The 15437-nt window shown below is 48.7% G+C and overlaps 7 protein-coding genes across 12 annotated transcripts in view; all 7 read left to right on the plus strand.

Moving 5' to 3' along the window:
• Positions 1-153: 153 nt before the first annotated feature.
• LOC112345091 lies at positions 154-3637 on the plus strand. The gene is made up of 7 exons (XM_024671118.1): positions 154-303; positions 359-1047; positions 1113-2151; positions 2202-2293; positions 2358-3065; positions 3117-3187; positions 3263-3637. Exons 1-5 carry the CDS (start codon positions 162-164, stop codon positions 3030-3032), a joined length of 2637 nt encoding a protein of 878 aa, XP_024526886.1. The 5' UTR covers positions 154-161; the 3' UTR covers positions 3033-3065; positions 3117-3187; positions 3263-3637.
• LOC112345118 (heavy metal-associated isoprenylated plant protein 24-like) lies at positions 3287-4371 on the plus strand. Its single transcript, XM_024671202.1, has 3 exons — positions 3287-3864; positions 3926-4004; positions 4071-4371. The coding sequence occupies exons 1-3, from the start codon at positions 3712-3714 to the stop codon at positions 4310-4312; spliced, it is 474 nt and encodes a 157-aa protein (XP_024526970.1). The 5' UTR covers positions 3287-3711; the 3' UTR covers positions 4313-4371.
• Positions 4372-4451: 80 nt separating this feature from the next.
• LOC9632026 (phosphatidylinositol-3-phosphatase myotubularin-1) lies at positions 4452-8110 on the plus strand. The gene is made up of 19 exons (XM_024671125.1): positions 4452-4580; positions 4638-4721; positions 4785-4859; positions 4908-4973; positions 5048-5161; positions 5222-5469; positions 5532-5605; positions 5659-5722; positions 5774-5818; positions 5876-5975; positions 6028-6141; positions 6189-6358; positions 6409-6493; positions 6544-6720; positions 6768-6827; positions 6878-6942; positions 6996-7193; positions 7247-7322; positions 7383-8110. Exons 1-19 carry the CDS (start codon positions 4542-4544, stop codon positions 7899-7901), a joined length of 2373 nt encoding a protein of 790 aa, XP_024526893.1. The 5' UTR covers positions 4452-4541; the 3' UTR covers positions 7902-8110.
• On the plus strand, positions 8020-10139 carry LOC112345098 (transcriptional regulator ovo-like). 6 transcript variants are annotated; one of them, XM_024671146.1, is made up of 4 exons: positions 8020-8085; positions 8349-8400; positions 8457-9208; positions 9581-10139. In XM_024671146.1, exons 2-4 carry the CDS (start codon positions 8393-8395, stop codon positions 10078-10080), a joined length of 1260 nt encoding a protein of 419 aa, XP_024526914.1. In that variant the 5' UTR covers positions 8020-8085; positions 8349-8392; the 3' UTR covers positions 10081-10139. The 6 variants fall into 6 exon arrangements, with proteins under 6 accessions (XP_024526914.1, XP_024526940.1, XP_024526947.1 ...); XM_024671172.1 differs by lacking the exon at positions 8020-8085 and having other exon boundaries at positions 8170-8400; positions 8457-8584; positions 8632-9208; XM_024671179.1 differs by lacking the exon at positions 8020-8085 and having other exon boundaries at positions 8170-8400; positions 8457-8584; positions 8635-9208.
• A 102-nt stretch (positions 10140-10241) lies between these two features.
• LOC9656197 (triosephosphate isomerase, cytosolic) lies at positions 10242-11720 on the plus strand. The gene is made up of 8 exons (XM_002960340.2): positions 10242-10348; positions 10428-10506; positions 10564-10687; positions 10757-10841; positions 10902-11034; positions 11102-11275; positions 11343-11425; positions 11519-11720. Exons 1-8 carry the CDS (start codon positions 10268-10270, stop codon positions 11564-11566), a joined length of 807 nt encoding a protein of 268 aa, XP_002960386.2. The 5' UTR covers positions 10242-10267; the 3' UTR covers positions 11567-11720.
• An 84-nt stretch (positions 11721-11804) lies between these two features.
• Positions 11805-12515, plus strand: LOC112345987 (elicitor-responsive protein 3-like). The gene is made up of 4 exons (XM_024673890.1): positions 11805-11917; positions 11976-12041; positions 12095-12242; positions 12310-12515. Exons 1-4 carry the CDS (start codon positions 11851-11853, stop codon positions 12428-12430), a joined length of 402 nt encoding a protein of 133 aa, XP_024529658.1. The 5' UTR covers positions 11805-11850; the 3' UTR covers positions 12431-12515.
• LOC9656198 (receptor-like protein kinase BRI1-like 3) overlaps positions 12498-15437 on the plus strand; it is a 4412-nt gene continuing 1472 nt past the window's right edge. The window contains exons 1-6 of the mRNA XM_024673949.1: positions 12498-12883; positions 12967-13261; positions 13516-13625; positions 14434-14643; positions 14868-15242; positions 15336-15417. Coding sequence (XP_024529717.1) covers positions 12498-12883; positions 12967-13261; positions 13516-13625; positions 14434-14643; positions 14868-15242; positions 15336-15417 — 1458 coding nt within the window. The remainder of the gene's footprint in view (positions 12884-12966; positions 13262-13515; positions 13626-14433; positions 14644-14867; positions 15243-15335; positions 15418-15437) is intronic.

The raw sequence follows: 15437 nt of genomic DNA on the forward strand, positions 1-15437 counted from the left end.
TTTCAAGCAAAATTTTTAAAGCCTATTGTTAAGGAACCAGCTCTAGGAACTAGAGAGTATTTTGTGCATCAGCCCAAGATATAGTTAAAACCTTCTGTAATTTCCTAAGGAGTCTGTTACTTCAACAGAACATATCACTCTCTATATGTAGTTTAGGGTTTATGGAGTTCCTCGCGGTGTTGCTAGGAGCGATCGTGCTGCTGCGCTCCATTGCCGGTGCCGCGGAGCTACAATGGAAGCCGCTCCAGAGCTGGGGCGAGCTCCAGGACCACGATCTAATCCTCTGCCTCGCTACTTTTCCATGTAAGTCTTCCACTCTTAGATTTCCCGAGATGAACTGGAATTTGGATGGATCCAGGGAATGGCGAGGCCAAGAGCTTCATGCGCGAGTTTCTCGAGCTCCTGAGCCGCGAGAGGCCAGAATGCGCTGGAAATCTGGAGCTGCGCATCGCGCACACACACAGGGACGAACAAAGAACTTGGATGTACCTCACACTGCACAAGTCGGGAGAAACTTTCCAGTACAGAGGCAAGCTCTCGGCCGAGCGAGTGCTAGCTGCGGTGGATCACGCCTTGGTATCGGAGTTATTCCAGCCTCTCCACACATTTGGCGTTTTGCAGGAATTCATCGGCTCCACGGACAGAGCTTTTGTCTTGGTGGATCTCTGTGGCTGGACGCTAGAGACTGGCAGGATCGTGGAAGACTACGAGAACAACGAGCCAAAGTTTGGACAGCCCGAGAGCCTACTATATGAGACAGCGAACGAGACTTCTTCGTGTGGCTCTCGACGTGATGAGCTCGTCTTTAGTTCCTTCTACCGCAACCTCACGGAGGCTGCGAGCGCGAGCTTTCTTACACCGCTATCAGCGAGGTTTGGAGTTATCACGCTGGCTCAGGTGCTCGAAGATGCAGGGCTTGAGATTCCAGACGGCAAGCCATGGTTTCTCTTGAGACGCACCGAAGACATCTCTCGCTCTTGGCGAGTTTTGGATGATCCGGCTTTGCTCGACGACTTTTTAGAGAACACTGGTGTAGTTGTGGATGAGGTACGTTTCGAGGCAAGTTTTTCTAGCTTGGATAGTGGAGCTCACTCGCTATATTCGTCTTTTAGGTGGACCAGGACACACAAGAAATCCCTCGCGACAGGCCGTCGGTATTTCTCTTCTTATCTTTCTCACCGGAACTTAGAGGTGAAAGCATCGAGGCATTGCGTATCGTCCGCGAAGTTGCCAGGTACTATGAAAGTTCGCCCCAGTGGAAGACCTCTCGTAACGATTCCAAAGTAGTCCCCGTGGTTATTGAGCAGGACCAGCCGGTAATGTTTCGTGGTGTCGTCGTGAAAAATGGTCAGACCATCACACTCGGCCAGAAAGATTTAGGAGCAGGCATAGCAAGGATCTTGCAGCTTTTGCTCCAAGGTACAGGTGGCAAAGATGATCCAGAAACTACTGCGGTCGTTGACAAAGGAACTTCGCAAGATATAACAGCAGAATCTGTTCATGAAACCAGCCAAGGGGACTTTGGTGCAGAATCTCAAGCGAATGGAGAAGATGAAGGAATGCAGGGGCAGGAAAACAGCAAGGTGGCCCAGGATGTTACCATGGAGATATCGACAGAAGGAACTAATGAAGCCATGCAAGAGCACGAGGATATGAAGTCTCAAGAAGACGTAGACGAGTGGAGGTTCAACTTTGGCTTCTTTGATAGTGCGTATGCACTGCAAGAATTTCTAACTGGAACAAGCAACAGCAGGCCGTCATTGGTAGCAGTTTTTCCCGACAGGAACGCACGATATGTCTATCCAGACGACATTCCTCTAAGTTTTGAAGGCCTTGTGGAATTCCTCGATGGAACTCTATCCGGTGGTGTCCTGGCTACGCTGAAATCAACTCGAGCTCCAGTTGTTTCACGAAAAGCGGTCACACCTCCATTCGTGAATCGAGATTTTCACCGAACTCATCCCGTTCCTAGCGTGTCACTCGAGACGTTTCCAGAACTGGTGATGGGATTTAGAAAAGGCCGGACAAATTCTTCTAAAAGCAGTTCGACTTCCTTGGTTATGTTTACGCTCCCATGGTGCGGGTTCTGCAAGAGAATGGAGCTTGCTATGCATGAAGTATACAAATACTTCTTGATCCAGGGTAAAGACGGTAAGATTTGGATCAGCTACTCAAGAAGTTAACCTTTCCTTGTTTTGCAGATTCAAAAAGCGTGGAGCTAATAGTTCCCAGCTTCTATCAGATGGACTGTGGAAGCAACGATTGTAGCCATATACTAGCAAATGTTGTGGAGGTAATGCACAAATTCATTGCGCATAGACACTCCTGTTTATAACGTTTTTTTTTTTCTTTTGTAGAATCAAGAGTTTCCATCTCTTCTATTATTTCCTTCGAAAGACAAAGACAAAGTCTCCGTATACAAAGGTGCCCCGACGGTAAGCGGCATCCTACATTTTATCGCAAAGCACGGGACCTCGACCGTTCAGCCACCCTCGACGATAACAATCCAGCAAAACCTCGACGAGACTTCACAAGAGGGAGAACGCATCGGAATTGGTCACGTCCTTTTAGCCACCGAGAAACTTTCGGCCAACTCTCCAAACTTCGCAAACTCGGCAGTCCTCATTGTTTCCGTGACAGACAACTACGTTGTGGGGCTGGTTATGAACAAGGACATGCCAAAGGAGGAACTTTTAGCTGTTGATCAGCGGCACAACGTGAAGATTGGCTACGGGGGACCTCTGTACACGCGTCCCAAGTACATATTCACCTTCACTAGGCTCCAGAACCTGGAAGGCTTCGGTACAGTTTCGTATGGCCTCTCTGCGGGTGGTCCCTCTGCAACCGAGAAAGTCTTCGAAATTATTGAAGCCAACAAGCTGCCAGCGTCGGAGTTCAAGTTTGTAGCGGGGCATTGCGGGTGGACTCCACTGCAGTTACGGGAGGAACTAGCTGATGGTTACTGGCAGCTAACGCAATATCGAGAAGACATGTTTCAGTGGGAAGGCGAGCTGCAACAGACAAACACTTGAATTGCCGTGGAACGGTGGCTTCAAAGTTCAAAGGTAATGCTCTTTACTCTCGATCCAAAAGCTGCTGACCAGTGGCTTTTTCAGGTGGATCGATCGAGCTTGGACATGATCAGGAACAAAGTGCCGCGGATCACGATCATGCTCTGCAGCTTGTGGTATGAGTCAGTCCGCTTTTTTTTCCCTCTTTTTCTTTTCCATTTATTTACTCCTCTTTACTTTGGTTTTTGCAGCCGAAGAATTAAGAAAGAGAGCAGAGTCACCGTCTCACTTTTCCCAAGATTTAAAAGATACCAAGGACAACACAACAGGCAGAGAGGGAGGGGCGCTGAAAACATTCAAGCCAGTGTGACTCATTGGTTGAAGAACAGCGTGCAGTAAGGAGCCAGCGGCAGTGGATTGCGCACCGTGGTGTTACCGTTGAAGGAGATGCTCTGGGATTTGGTCACGAGTATCCGACCGACCCTCGGCTCACGAGAGGAGCGGAGGCTAGAGTGAGATAGACTAGGCAGAGACAGGAGGAGCATCGTAACCCCGTGGCATGGTGGTAGTGGTAGTAGCGCTAGCGTAGAACTCCGCGCTGTTTAAAAGCCGAGCTCGGTGGTGGATCACGGCAGTGGGCTTGTGTGGTGAGAACTTCAGGCACGGCGATCACGCACTCTACTCCGGCTGAGAAGTTTTGATGGATCACTTCCAGTTTTTCCAGTCTCCAGTTGCTTCCGCGAGGGAGTGGTGGTATAACAGAGTGTGGAAGGAGGAGCCGTATGACGATGGCGACGATGAAATGGAGGATCGGCTCAAGGACTCGGACGACACGAGCAGCCAGTACTCTGAGGTTCTTCCGTCTTCTTAGTCTCTTCTCGCTTCGCTTTGCTCACTAGTGAATCCTTGGGCAGAATGTCGTTGTGCTGAAGGTTGGGATCCATTGCGAGGAGTGCAAGAGGATCGTAGGAGACGCTCTCTGGGCTATGCAAGGTAACTCCACTCTTTTTCTTCTCTTGGGCTTAGCTCTTTCAATCGATTCTTTGTTTTGGAGAACAGGAGTGGATCGAGTGGATGTTGACAAGCTGCGACAGAAGGTCACTGTGACCGGCAAAGTGAGCACCAAGCGAGTTCTTCGCACCGTTCAGAGGACTGGGAAGCGCGTAGAGCTGTGGAAGATTGGAGGAGATTCTAAGCGAGAGGCCAGTAGCTCTGAGATCTCTGCTGCTCATTCTCATCACGTAGGAGCCGCCAACGAAGACGAGGAAGAAGAAGAAGAGTCTCTTTGCACGATAATGTGAAAGAGAGAGAGAGTGGAGTCTTTGCTTTGTAAATCCAAAGAATGCTAAGTATTGCTGCTTGGAATTCTACTCTAGGAAAGAGGTTTTGTCGAATCCAACGGCCGGGATTTGAAGTACAAGTGGAAGGTCCGAGTTTAGGGCTCGTGGTTTTAGGGCGGTGTGATGACGAGCGCGAGCGCGAGTGCGAGTGCGAGCGCTTGGCGAATGTAGTCTCGATCCATTCTTGCCGATGGAAGAAGCGTGCTGGCACGATTGGACGACAGTGGAGGTAATTCTCTCGGATTCGCTCGTGAGATTTGGTTTCTAGCTATGTCCGATGAAACAGGCTAAGCAGGTTGTCCAGGCCGGTCCTACCGTTAGCAAGCACGGCTATGGATTGCTGCTGCCCGGCGAGGATGCAATTGCCGAGGTAGAAATTTCGAGCTCGCCGCGTTTGTTGAATTAAAGAGATTGCTGTGATTTTTTTTCCCAGAGCTCGGGTGTTCTTCTTGTGAATATCGATCGACCAGGGACGCTACTGCTTACAAGCTTTCGTCTAGTGTTTTTGGTACTTGTTTCTCGGAATATTTTCTTTCTCATAGCGTTTTCTTTCCAGCATGGAGAACAGGTGTGCAACATGGGAACCATACCTTTGGCGACAATCGAGAAGTTCTCAAAGCAGGTAGAAGTGCTTTCCTTTTTTTTTCGTTTTCTATCCAATCTATTCAGGGCTAATGCAACTAACCTTTGGTATAGCAAGCAGTTCGTCCTCCTGGACCTCGGAGCTCTATTTCTCCGCGTCGGCTCTTGCAAATTGTTGGGAAGGACTTGAGGACCATTGTGTTTGGATTTTCTCCTCATGTGAAGCATGTAAGTACTAGTCCGAGAATGCTGGCATTATCGTAACTCTTTTATCTCTTTTAAATGCAGAGAAGGATCATCTTTGATGCTCTTCAAAGATTAACAAGGCCAGCAAGGTTGTGGGACCTGTATGCTTTTTCAGCGGAATGGGCCAAATCTTGTCTGGGATTCGACTCGGATCCCCGGGTACGTCTTCAAAGTGAATACGAGCGCATCATTTCACATCACAAAAGCTACTGGACCTTAAGTGATGTGAACTCCGACTACATGCTCTGTGCAACGTATCCTTCACTTCTTGTGATGCCAAAGTCACTGAGGTAACGCTCTTCTCTAGCTGCTTTGCCTTCAATCAATGTTCTAAACAATTTCTATCGGCTAGTAATGAAGAGTTTCAGCAAGGAGCAGATTTTCGTGCCCGTGGAAGGCTGCCTACGTTGAGCTGGCAGCATCCAGGTTGGTGAGTTGCACATTGCTCCTCGTTTTCTTACAAGAAGTTTGTAAACTAGATAATGGCGCTGTGCTTGCTCGATCGTCGCAACCTCTTGTTGGGATCATGATGAACTCCCGCAGGTATATTTTTTCTCTAGACATTGTGTGATATAATAATCGATTCGTGTCTAGTATTGCGGATGAGAAACTAGTTGCAGCTCTTTGTGGGCGCCGAAGGTAAAATCTTGCTGACGCCATTTTCTTATTACCGAACGCTCAGTTGTGATCCAACAGAAAATTGTATATAGTTGATGCACGACCAAGGAAAAATGCTCTAGCCAATGGGGCCATGGGTGGCGGGTCGGAATCTTCTGCGAACTACTCTCACTGCGAGGTGAGCTGCTGCTCTACAATCTAAAGTATTTACTTGTGTTTCTCCTGTGCAGGTGGTATTCTTAGGAATTGATAACATACATGCGATGCGCGATAGTTTAGGACGCTTGCGTGATTACTTGGACACTTTTGGCGCGTCATCCTCCGATGGGTCCTCATCACTATTGGTATGAGATTTCTTTGAAGCAAATACATAATCAAACACGACTTTCAGAGAGGTGGTGGGTCAATATGGGGAGGTGGCAATTTCAGTAGCACAGCAGCGGCTGTGTCGGCTCTTGGCGATAGTGGTTGGCTTACGCATATTCACAATCTTCTTGCTGGTGCTGCTTGGATTGTCGCTCGTATTGCTGTCGAGGGCGCATCTGTTCTTGTGCATTGCAGGCAAGCAATATGTTCAGCTTAACTATGTGTTGACTTGTCTCCCCTCGCAGTGATGGCTGGGATAGAACGACTCAGCTTGTGTCACTAGCGCAACTTATGCTTGACCCGTACTACCGGACCTTCGCTGGATTTCAAGTAAGCTTTCCTGTTTTCTTTTATGTTGGTTCTTATGGCATGTTTTGTAGGCATTGATTGAAAAAGATTGGCTGGCATTTGGACACCCGTTTGCGGATCGCTTGGGAACGCCTACAATGGCCAGTAGTGAGTCTGTGCGTTCCACCCCAGCAGCTCCTGCACGGCCACATCCCAATCCGAACACTACCTCGGGAACAACATATGACACTTCTCCAATATTTTTACAGGTTCGCCGGAAAATATTTTGTACTTGTCTCATTCTATCATGTTACAGTGGTTCGATTGCGTGTCTCAACTTGTTCGACTATACCATCGGGCATTTGAATTCTCTGGGGTAAATCTTGTAGGTGCGGCTATTGCGGATCACTGACGGATTTTGTGTAGGCGTTTCTTGTCGAATTCATGGACTCCGTTCTATCTTGTCGTTTCGGGAACTTCTTATGCAACAGGTAATTGGTGCTTTTTCTTGGGCTTCAACTCACTAAAACACGTGGTGTTTCAGTGAGAAGGAAAGGGTCCAAGCTCGGATCGCCGAGAGTGCTTGCATTTGGACTCACTTCAGAAGATTGCAATCTGTGGAAAGCAAGTACAACAATTGCTTCTATATTCCTGCGTCAAGATTGTTACCTTCGCCAGCTGCGCTAGCTCCGTCTCTGTGGCCAGAGTATTATTTACGCTGGAATTTCCATCCTGAAAAGAGGTAAGCATGATTTGCATCGCGTTTTCTCAGATGGACTTCGGTTTTTGCATCAGCTCGGGGTATTCGCTCCAGGATCACATCCAAGACGAAATACGTGGGATGTTTCAACGCGCATCTTCTTCAGAGCAGGTAAAACGCACAGTATTTTCTTGTTGCACATCATATGGCTTGTACTCTCAATACGCGCAGGGCAAGAACCAGGCCGAGAACAAGGTCCAGAACCTCATGAGCATTATCGACGCTCTCCACGACGAGCTGGAGGGCGAGAAGCGAGCTCGAGCCCTGGCAGTGGCCGACGCAATCCGGGCACGCAAGGAGACGGCATTCATCAAGCACGCCGTAGAAACGCTTGGTTGCGAGATAAGTTTTCCCAGTCCAGAGGACCTTGGCATGCTAGAAACTCAACTCTACCATCAGCGGCAACATCGCCATCGCCAGGAACAACAGGATCAAAGCTCCGCCGCCACCAACAAAGCCCCGGACGTGATCTCGGTCTCGGTGGTGTCGGGCATCGACATATCGGCGAGACAAGCCGTGAAGAAGGAAGCGCAGGGAGACGCCAAGGATTCGTGTAACTGGCCCAAAGCGCAGTGCCCGCGATCCGAGAGCGCAGTGGAGCAAATCCGTGTGGACTATGACGCGCTCGAGCAGCTCTCCATGGACGATCTTTACTTCCAGTCATCACTGCAAGCTCCTCGCCTCACTTAGAGAAAAGAGAGGGAATTTTTGTTAATACATAAACACGGGATTTCCACCTCCACCGTTGGATTTGTGGGTGGGGTTGGACGGTCGCGATTCGCTCTTGTCAAGCCCTAACATGTTGAAGGGCTTCTTCAACTTTGAAGAGGGAGACGGCCCGTGGCTGGGGAGGACGACGGGCAGCATCGCAATGGTCAGTGACGGCTTTGCCATTTCTTCATCACTTTTCAATGCCCTTCTCTTCCCCCCTTCTTTCTCTTAATTTCGTTGGGGTCTTCGTGCTCGATCCATCGCTGCCGCGCCATGGCGCCCCAATCCCCCGCCGGCGCGGCGATGGCGAGGCGCCGCGGGAATGCTGCGCCTTGGATCGCCGCGCCGGGGTGGAATGTGGGGGCATCAGGGCTTGGTAGTGTGACTAGTGGTCATTAGCTGGATTAACATTGTGTGTTCTTCCAGATCCAGGTTGAATCGATTCACACCTCCTCCATCCGCAAAGCTATATGATCAGGTATCACCAAAATAAGAAAGCTGTAAGCGAAAAAAATTCATTCCTTTCTTTCTCAGCTGGACGGAGTCTCTCGTGAAGAACTTCGAGGGGATGTCTGGCCCGGCTCCAGGTTCCAGGCCTCGAGGGCGGCCCAGAAAAGATGCGGCGGCAACCACAGCGGGAAGATCCGTCGTCGTTGCTCCAGGTTTAGTGCCTTTCGCTACGTCCTCGAATCTCACACAGCAGCAGCAGCAGCAGCACTCTCAGCAACAGCAGCAGCATTCCCAGCAGCAAGACGATCAGCACGCAAGCCAGCAAACCATCTTCCACCAGCAGCTACGAATCCACCACGAAGACGACGACGAGGAAGAAGAAGTTGACGAAGAAGTCCACCACCACCACCCTCATCCCCATCACCACCAACACCAGCATTCCCAGCAGCAGCAATCGCAGTCCCAGCAGCAATCACAGCCCCCGCAGCAACCATCGCAGCAGCAGCAGCAAAACTTGGATTGCGCGGAGGAAGACGAGTTCCTCGTCCGGAAGAAGAAGGAGATCAAGAGGTCGTGGCGGGAGGAATGGAAGCTCCAGCACAAGTGGGTGTATCCGGTGAACAAGGAGAGCGGCGAGCTGCGGCTCAAGTGCCAGTGGTGCACCACTTACAACATGGACAATGTGTTCGCCAAGGAAGGGTGTAGCACCATTCAGCTCAGCGCTCTCAACACGCACGCCAAGTCCGAGGCTCACAAGACGGCCGAGAGCCGATGGGAGAGCTCCGACGCCGCCATCACCGGCTTGACTGTTCTTCCCGACAACCTCTGGGGCTTCGGTAAGATCACAGACCCTCTCTCTTACTCTCTGTCTGTGAGTTCTCTCTTTTCGTCCTGTTTGTTTCCTTTCTCTCTGGTTTTCTATGTTTTCTCGTGTTCTTAGTTCTCTCTTTGTTTTCGAGCTTGAATTTGGAGTGTGATCGATCAAAGTTGCTTGGAGCTTGTGTGTTTAGTGACAAAACCGAGCTTTTAGCTCGAGATCTCTGCCCTTTTGCTTTCGTGCTTTCGTCGCGTTGTCTTCGTTGTTTTGTTTTGTTTTGATTGTTTGGCAGTGTGTGCTTAGACCTTGAACAAGAGCCACCGGGGGGTGATCGCACTCTCCCTTGAGATGACAAGCTTGAGTTTAAAACTCTCGCCTTTCATCAATCCAGGTGCTAAAGCTGGTGCTGTGGAAGGCGATGCAGGAGATCAGGGAGGAGGACTAGACGGGCCGGAGCTACACGGATCATCCACGGCGGCCGCAGCAGCAGCAGCGGAGATGAATCGCAAGAGGAAAGCAGCAGCGGCAGCAGGCCATCAACACCACCACCATCCATCGTCATCCTCGCCAGCAGGAGCAGCAGGGGCAGGGAGAGGAAGCAGCGAGAGCCTGGGCGGCATCTTGCAGAAGAACAACAGCCGGATCGTGGAGGTGCTGCTGGAGGCGGAGAGCGGGAGGAACCGGCGGCACGCCGTGGACGTGGGGCTGGCCAAGAAGCAGTACGCGCTCGAGGACCAGCGGCAGCGCCTCGACGGCGAGCGGCTCCAGTTCGAGCGCGCGCGGCTGGACGCGGTGGTGCAGCTGGGCCAGCAGTACAACGCCGCGCTCGCCAACATCGGCAATGGCCTCCTCAAGATCGGTGCCGCGCTCGAGCAAGCCAAGAAGCCCTAGTGGCCATAAACCCTAACTTTCGAGTTCGAAATCTTAAAATGCTCGCGCGTTAAAGCTGACGCGTGGCTTGCAGGGGGCCTGTACACGTGGCGTCTCTTTGGCTAAACCGTGCGTCTCTACTACGTGGCGGTTTAATCTCTTGTGTTCCAGTTACAAAGGAAATCTCTCTCCTTTTATTTTAGGGCGGATGCGTAGTGTTGCTTGCTGCTTTGCCGCTTGCAAGCCAAACATGCCTCGCAAGTTTTGTGTCGGTGGCAACTGGAAATGCGTAAGTGCTTTGAGCTAGCCTGGCTTGGATCATCGTCGACGTGGAAGAATCAAACCTTTTTTTTTTTTTTCTTGTGTAGAACGGAACTGTGGAGGAGATCAAGAAGATTGTTAATACTTTGAATGCAGCTGCCGATGTTCCTGGAGAGGACGTTGTTGGTAAGCTCGAAACTCCAGTTCTTTTTCTCGGTTTGATCACTCCATTTGGTGTTATAGAGGTGGTCATCGGCCCGCCATTTGTATATATTCCCCTCGTCAAGAGCATTCTCCGCCCGGACTTCGCCATCGCCGGACAAAACTGCTGGGTGAAGAAAGGTGGAGCTTTCACTGGCGAGATCAGGTTTGATTAGTCTCCAACATTTGTTTTTTGGTAGTTTCTAAAACAACTTCTTGGCGTTTCTCTTGGCAGCGCCGAGATGTTTAAGGACTTGGCGATCCCGTGGGTTATCCTGGGACACTCCGAAAGAAGAGCTTTGTGTGGAGAGAGCAACGAGGTAAACAATCCCAGCAAACTATGATGGATCACATCTTTTTTCTTTTTTGGTTTCCACCAGTTTGTTGCAGACAAGGTTGTTTACGCATTGAGTCAAGGGCTCAAAGTCATGGCCTGCGTTGGTGAAACGCTCCAGCAAAGAGAATCCGGCCAAACAAACGACGTTGTTGCTGCTCAAACCAAGGCGATCGCAGGTTTGGGTTTCATGTTTTTATCTTGCATCCAAAACACACACCCAAGCATAACTCTTGTTTGTGACAGACAAGGTCAAGGACTGGAAGAATGTGGTGATAGCATACGAGCCAGTGTGGGCGATTGGAACAGGAAAAGTTGCCACCCCTGCGCAGGCCCAGGAGGTCCATGCCGCACTTCGCTCCTGGCTGGAGAAGAATGTCAGCTCTGATGTAGCAAGCAAGACGAGGATACTCTACGGAGGTAAGCTTAAGCTCATCCTTCCTTTGGAAGAGAAACTCGCTCACATCTCTTTTGTTCTACTCTTTAGGTTCTGTGACAGCAGCCAACTGCGTGGAAATCGGCTCGCAGCCGGATGTGGATGGATTCCTCGTTGGTGGCGCTGCTCTCAAGGTAAACTTATCAAGAAGAAATTTCTTTTGCACGACCAAAAAAATCCCTTTTTGTTTTTTCGTTTTCTCGATTTTCACTTGCCTTGGCTTGCAGCCCGAGTTCGTGGACATCATCAAGGCAGCTAACGTGAAGAAGAAGTAGGCGCTGAAAACAGCAACTTCCATCGTTTCCCATCTCCATCCGGCGAGTTTCATTCGTTTAGCTATTTATTTTCCTTGGAACTGTGAGGAATTAGAGTTTGTTTACCATCAAAGAACATTCAAACTCAACTAGCAATAAAACAGCTTTTCTCTGATCTTCCAATCGAGTTGAGACAAACAAAAGACAATCCCACTAGCAACGTGGTGGTCCAGAAGCACTGACTTGGAAATTCTCCTCTTTAAATGCCTTCGAGGCCAAATCTCTTGATTTAAGAGCGAATAGAAATGTCGGCTGGGACGCTAGAGGTTTTTCTCATCGGCGCTACCGACATCAAGAACTGTGACATCTTGGGTACGAGTTTTCTTCCATTCTCTGATTCTTCTTCATCCTCTCTTTCTTCTTCTTCTAGGGAAATCGGACCCCTATGCGATCCTCAAGTTCAAAGGCCAGAGTTTCCAGAGCAGCACGGCCAAAGGTAAAGCTCTCATAGTTTTTTCTCTTATCTAGACCTTGTCTTCCATTGTCCAGGGCAGGGCTCCACACCGAAGTGGAACGAAAAATTCGTGTTTAGCCTCGAGGGTGAGAGCGACGTTCCTCTGGAAGACGAGACCATGTTTGTGAAGCTGTTCGACAAGGATCACGTCGTTGGCAGCGACGATTTCATTGGGACCGTCAGGAAAGCTTTGTTTTTTTCTTCTCAGACTTTGCTTTCTAGAGAGAGTAGTAACATTTCTTTCAAGCAGAGTTCCTCTGGGACAAGTTCTCGCCAGCAAAGTCGACGGTCCCAACGCGTACGACGTAATCCTCCCGGCCGGGATAATCCAAGGCAAAGTCAAGCTCTCCATGAAGTTCAAACCAGCCTAATATTTATTAGTAGAATGATAAATTTCGGTTGGACTTCTCTTCTGACTCCGTGTTCGAACCCATTCTAATGGATCCATGTAGGCTACTTGCTCTTGTCCTGCTTGTCAGAATTGTTTTTCATGCAGGTGCTGAAGATTCAGAGGTGAAAGCACTCTTAAACTTTAAAATTTCTGTGGATGATCCTCTTGCGGCACTGAATGACTGGAAGGCAGGCACAAACGTTTGCCACTGGATTGGTGTAAGTTGTTCCTCAGTAGGGCGGATCACTGGCATACAGATTGATTCTCTGTCACTTTCGGGCACAATCCAAGGCAACTTGTCTGCTTCGGGGAACAACTTCACTGAGATCCACATATCACCACAGAAATGCTCTTTGGAGGTCCTCGACTTGTCAAGCAACAATTTCACTAGTGATTTTCTAGATATTCTTTTGGTTACGTGCAAAGGCATCAGGCACTTGAACCTCTCATAAGAAATTTTTTGCTGAAGGGATCAATTGGGCATGCTATGGTTTCGGTTGATTTATCTCACAACAGAATCAGTGGCTCGATACCTGCTTCCATTTTCGCATCGTGCAAGAGCTTGCGGTTTCTAGAAATCTCGAGCAATCAGCTGGTTGGAGGGGTGCCTGAAGATATGTTTATAAACTGCAGAAGCTTACAAGAGCTTTCACTGTCGTCGAATAATTTGACAGGGGAACTCTCTGGTCTACGTTCATCCAACAGCCTTCAGAAGCTCAACCTGTCTACCAACGTTTTCACATCATTTCAGATCGAGCACTGTCCTAGTCTGGAGGAGCTGGATCTCTCTTTTAACAACATTTCTGGGACAGTTTTTCGGAAGGATTGTCAGTTTTAACAATATCACAGGTGTTATTCCTCAGCAGATATCTTGGCTGAAGAAACTCTGCTTGCTGTTTCTGAGCAACAACATGATATCTGGAGCAATCCCCGCATCTATTGGAAGTATGCTGAGCCTTCGATTTCTCGTCCTGGGTCACAACAAGCTTCAGGACGGTCTATCAAGTGAGCTTAGAAACAACAAGGGTCTAACTTTGTTTTTAGTGAACGACAATCAGTTGACAGGACAAATTCCAAGCTGGATCGGGCTATCCATCTGCAAAGCTTCACGAGGAGGTTTTCATACTGCAGGGGATCCGCTTGGATGACTTTGAGCACAAAGATGGCTCTTCCTGGTACCTCCCAGTTCCAACTTAACACCATATACTAACGTCAACAGTCTTTTGATTCTTGATCTCTTGCACAACACCTTCACAGGCACTAACTCACTGATATGCGAGACTTATATGTGCTATTTCTCAAACACAACTTACTTACAGGGGCCATTCCTTCCATAATTGGAAACCTCAAGAACCTGGAGTGGCTAGATTTATCACAGAACTGGCTTGAATCACACATCCCGGACTCGCTTGGCAACCTCACCTTCCTAAAACACTTAAACATCTCGTAGAACAAGCTTCTCGGAAGGGTTCCACCGGGTGGTCAGCTTGCAACATTCCCGGTGAGCAGCTATGAAGGAAACCCAGGACTTTGTCCTTGCTGAGTGTGCTGGTTTGCTTAATCCTTTGTAAGATGATGATCAAGGTGATGGTGGTGATGGTTAAATGATTCTGGTTGCCATTATTAGTGGTGGTGCTTCATTCCTACTATGGACCTTTGTAGTTTTCTTCAGTAGGCTTTCATTTTAGTATAAATTCATTATTTGGTAATAAAGGTTTTGTGGTTCTCACCATGATTTCCACAGCAAGCTCTGTTCCCTGCGTCCTAGACCTTCTGAAAGTTTGTTGCTTTCGGAAGACCTTCCAATCCATAGAAAACAGTCAAGCAGGACCTCTCAGCTCACATGTCCTGATCTGGGGATAGGCCACTTGTTTAAAAACGAGTTTATAAAAGGATCCAGTGTTTTTGTGTTGCTTTAGATGTATCTTTGTACTCAATATGGCATTTGCACTTGGTCAAGCGCTTTCTCCACCGTCTGAGCAGCTACTGGCAGGATCGATCGACCGCGCTGTTAAGAAGCCAAGCGCAAGATCACACACCAATAGTAGTGCGGAGCTCCAGGGAAACGACTCGGCATGAATGGAGAGGGCAACTGAAGCATATTCAGCTTGTAAAAGATAGAGCGCGTCTAAAGAGAACAATCTTGGTGGTGCTACGATCGTACCCGTCTATATCGATCCGCCTTGATCGACGGTGGAGATGTTACATGGGAAACTTCTTTTCTTTTGACTCTTCTTATGCCGTGTTCAAGCTCATTTCTCAAGAACCAGCCAGTCAAAGTCATGTGTGAATACTCTCCAGGTCTGACTGATGCTTGGTGGCCTTTATATGATCACAAGCACCATTCATTTATTTTATTGTTGTTGCATTCTAATGGAGCTATGTAGGCTATTTGCTCTTGTCCTGCTTGTTGTCAGACTTGTTTTTCATGGAGATGCTGAAGATTCAGAGTTGGAAGCACTCTTGAGCTTTAAAAATTCTGTGGATGATCCTCTGGTGGCACTGAATAACTGGAAGGCAGGCACAGACGTTTGCCAATGGATTGGTGTAAGTTGTTCCTCGGTAGGCCGCATCACTGGCATACAGCTTGATTCTCTGTCACTTTCGGGCCTTCTTCCATTTTCTACCATCCAAGCCCTGCCTCAACTACGCACCTTGAGTGCTTCTGGGAACAACTTCACTGGGATCAAAATATCACCGCAGAAATGCTCTTTGGAGGTCCTCAATTTGTCAAGCAACGATTTCACTAGTGATTTTCTAGATATTCTTTTGGTTACTTGCAAAGACATCAGGTACTTGAACCTCTCACACAACAAGCTAAGAAAAATTTCGCTGAAGGGAACAATCGGGCATGTTATGGTTTCGGTTGATTTATCTCACAACAGAATCAGTGGCTCGATACCTGCTTCCATTTTCACATTGTGTAAGAGTCTATCAGACAATCACGTATTTGGACCATTCCTCTCGGTATTTGCCAATCGAAGTTT

This window comes from Selaginella moellendorffii, unplaced genomic scaffold (assembly GCF_000143415.4).
Source record: "Selaginella moellendorffii unplaced genomic scaffold, v1.0 SELMOscaffold_0, whole genome shotgun sequence".
NCBI classification, from domain to species: Eukaryota; Viridiplantae; Streptophyta; class Lycopodiopsida; order Selaginellales; family Selaginellaceae; genus Selaginella; species Selaginella moellendorffii.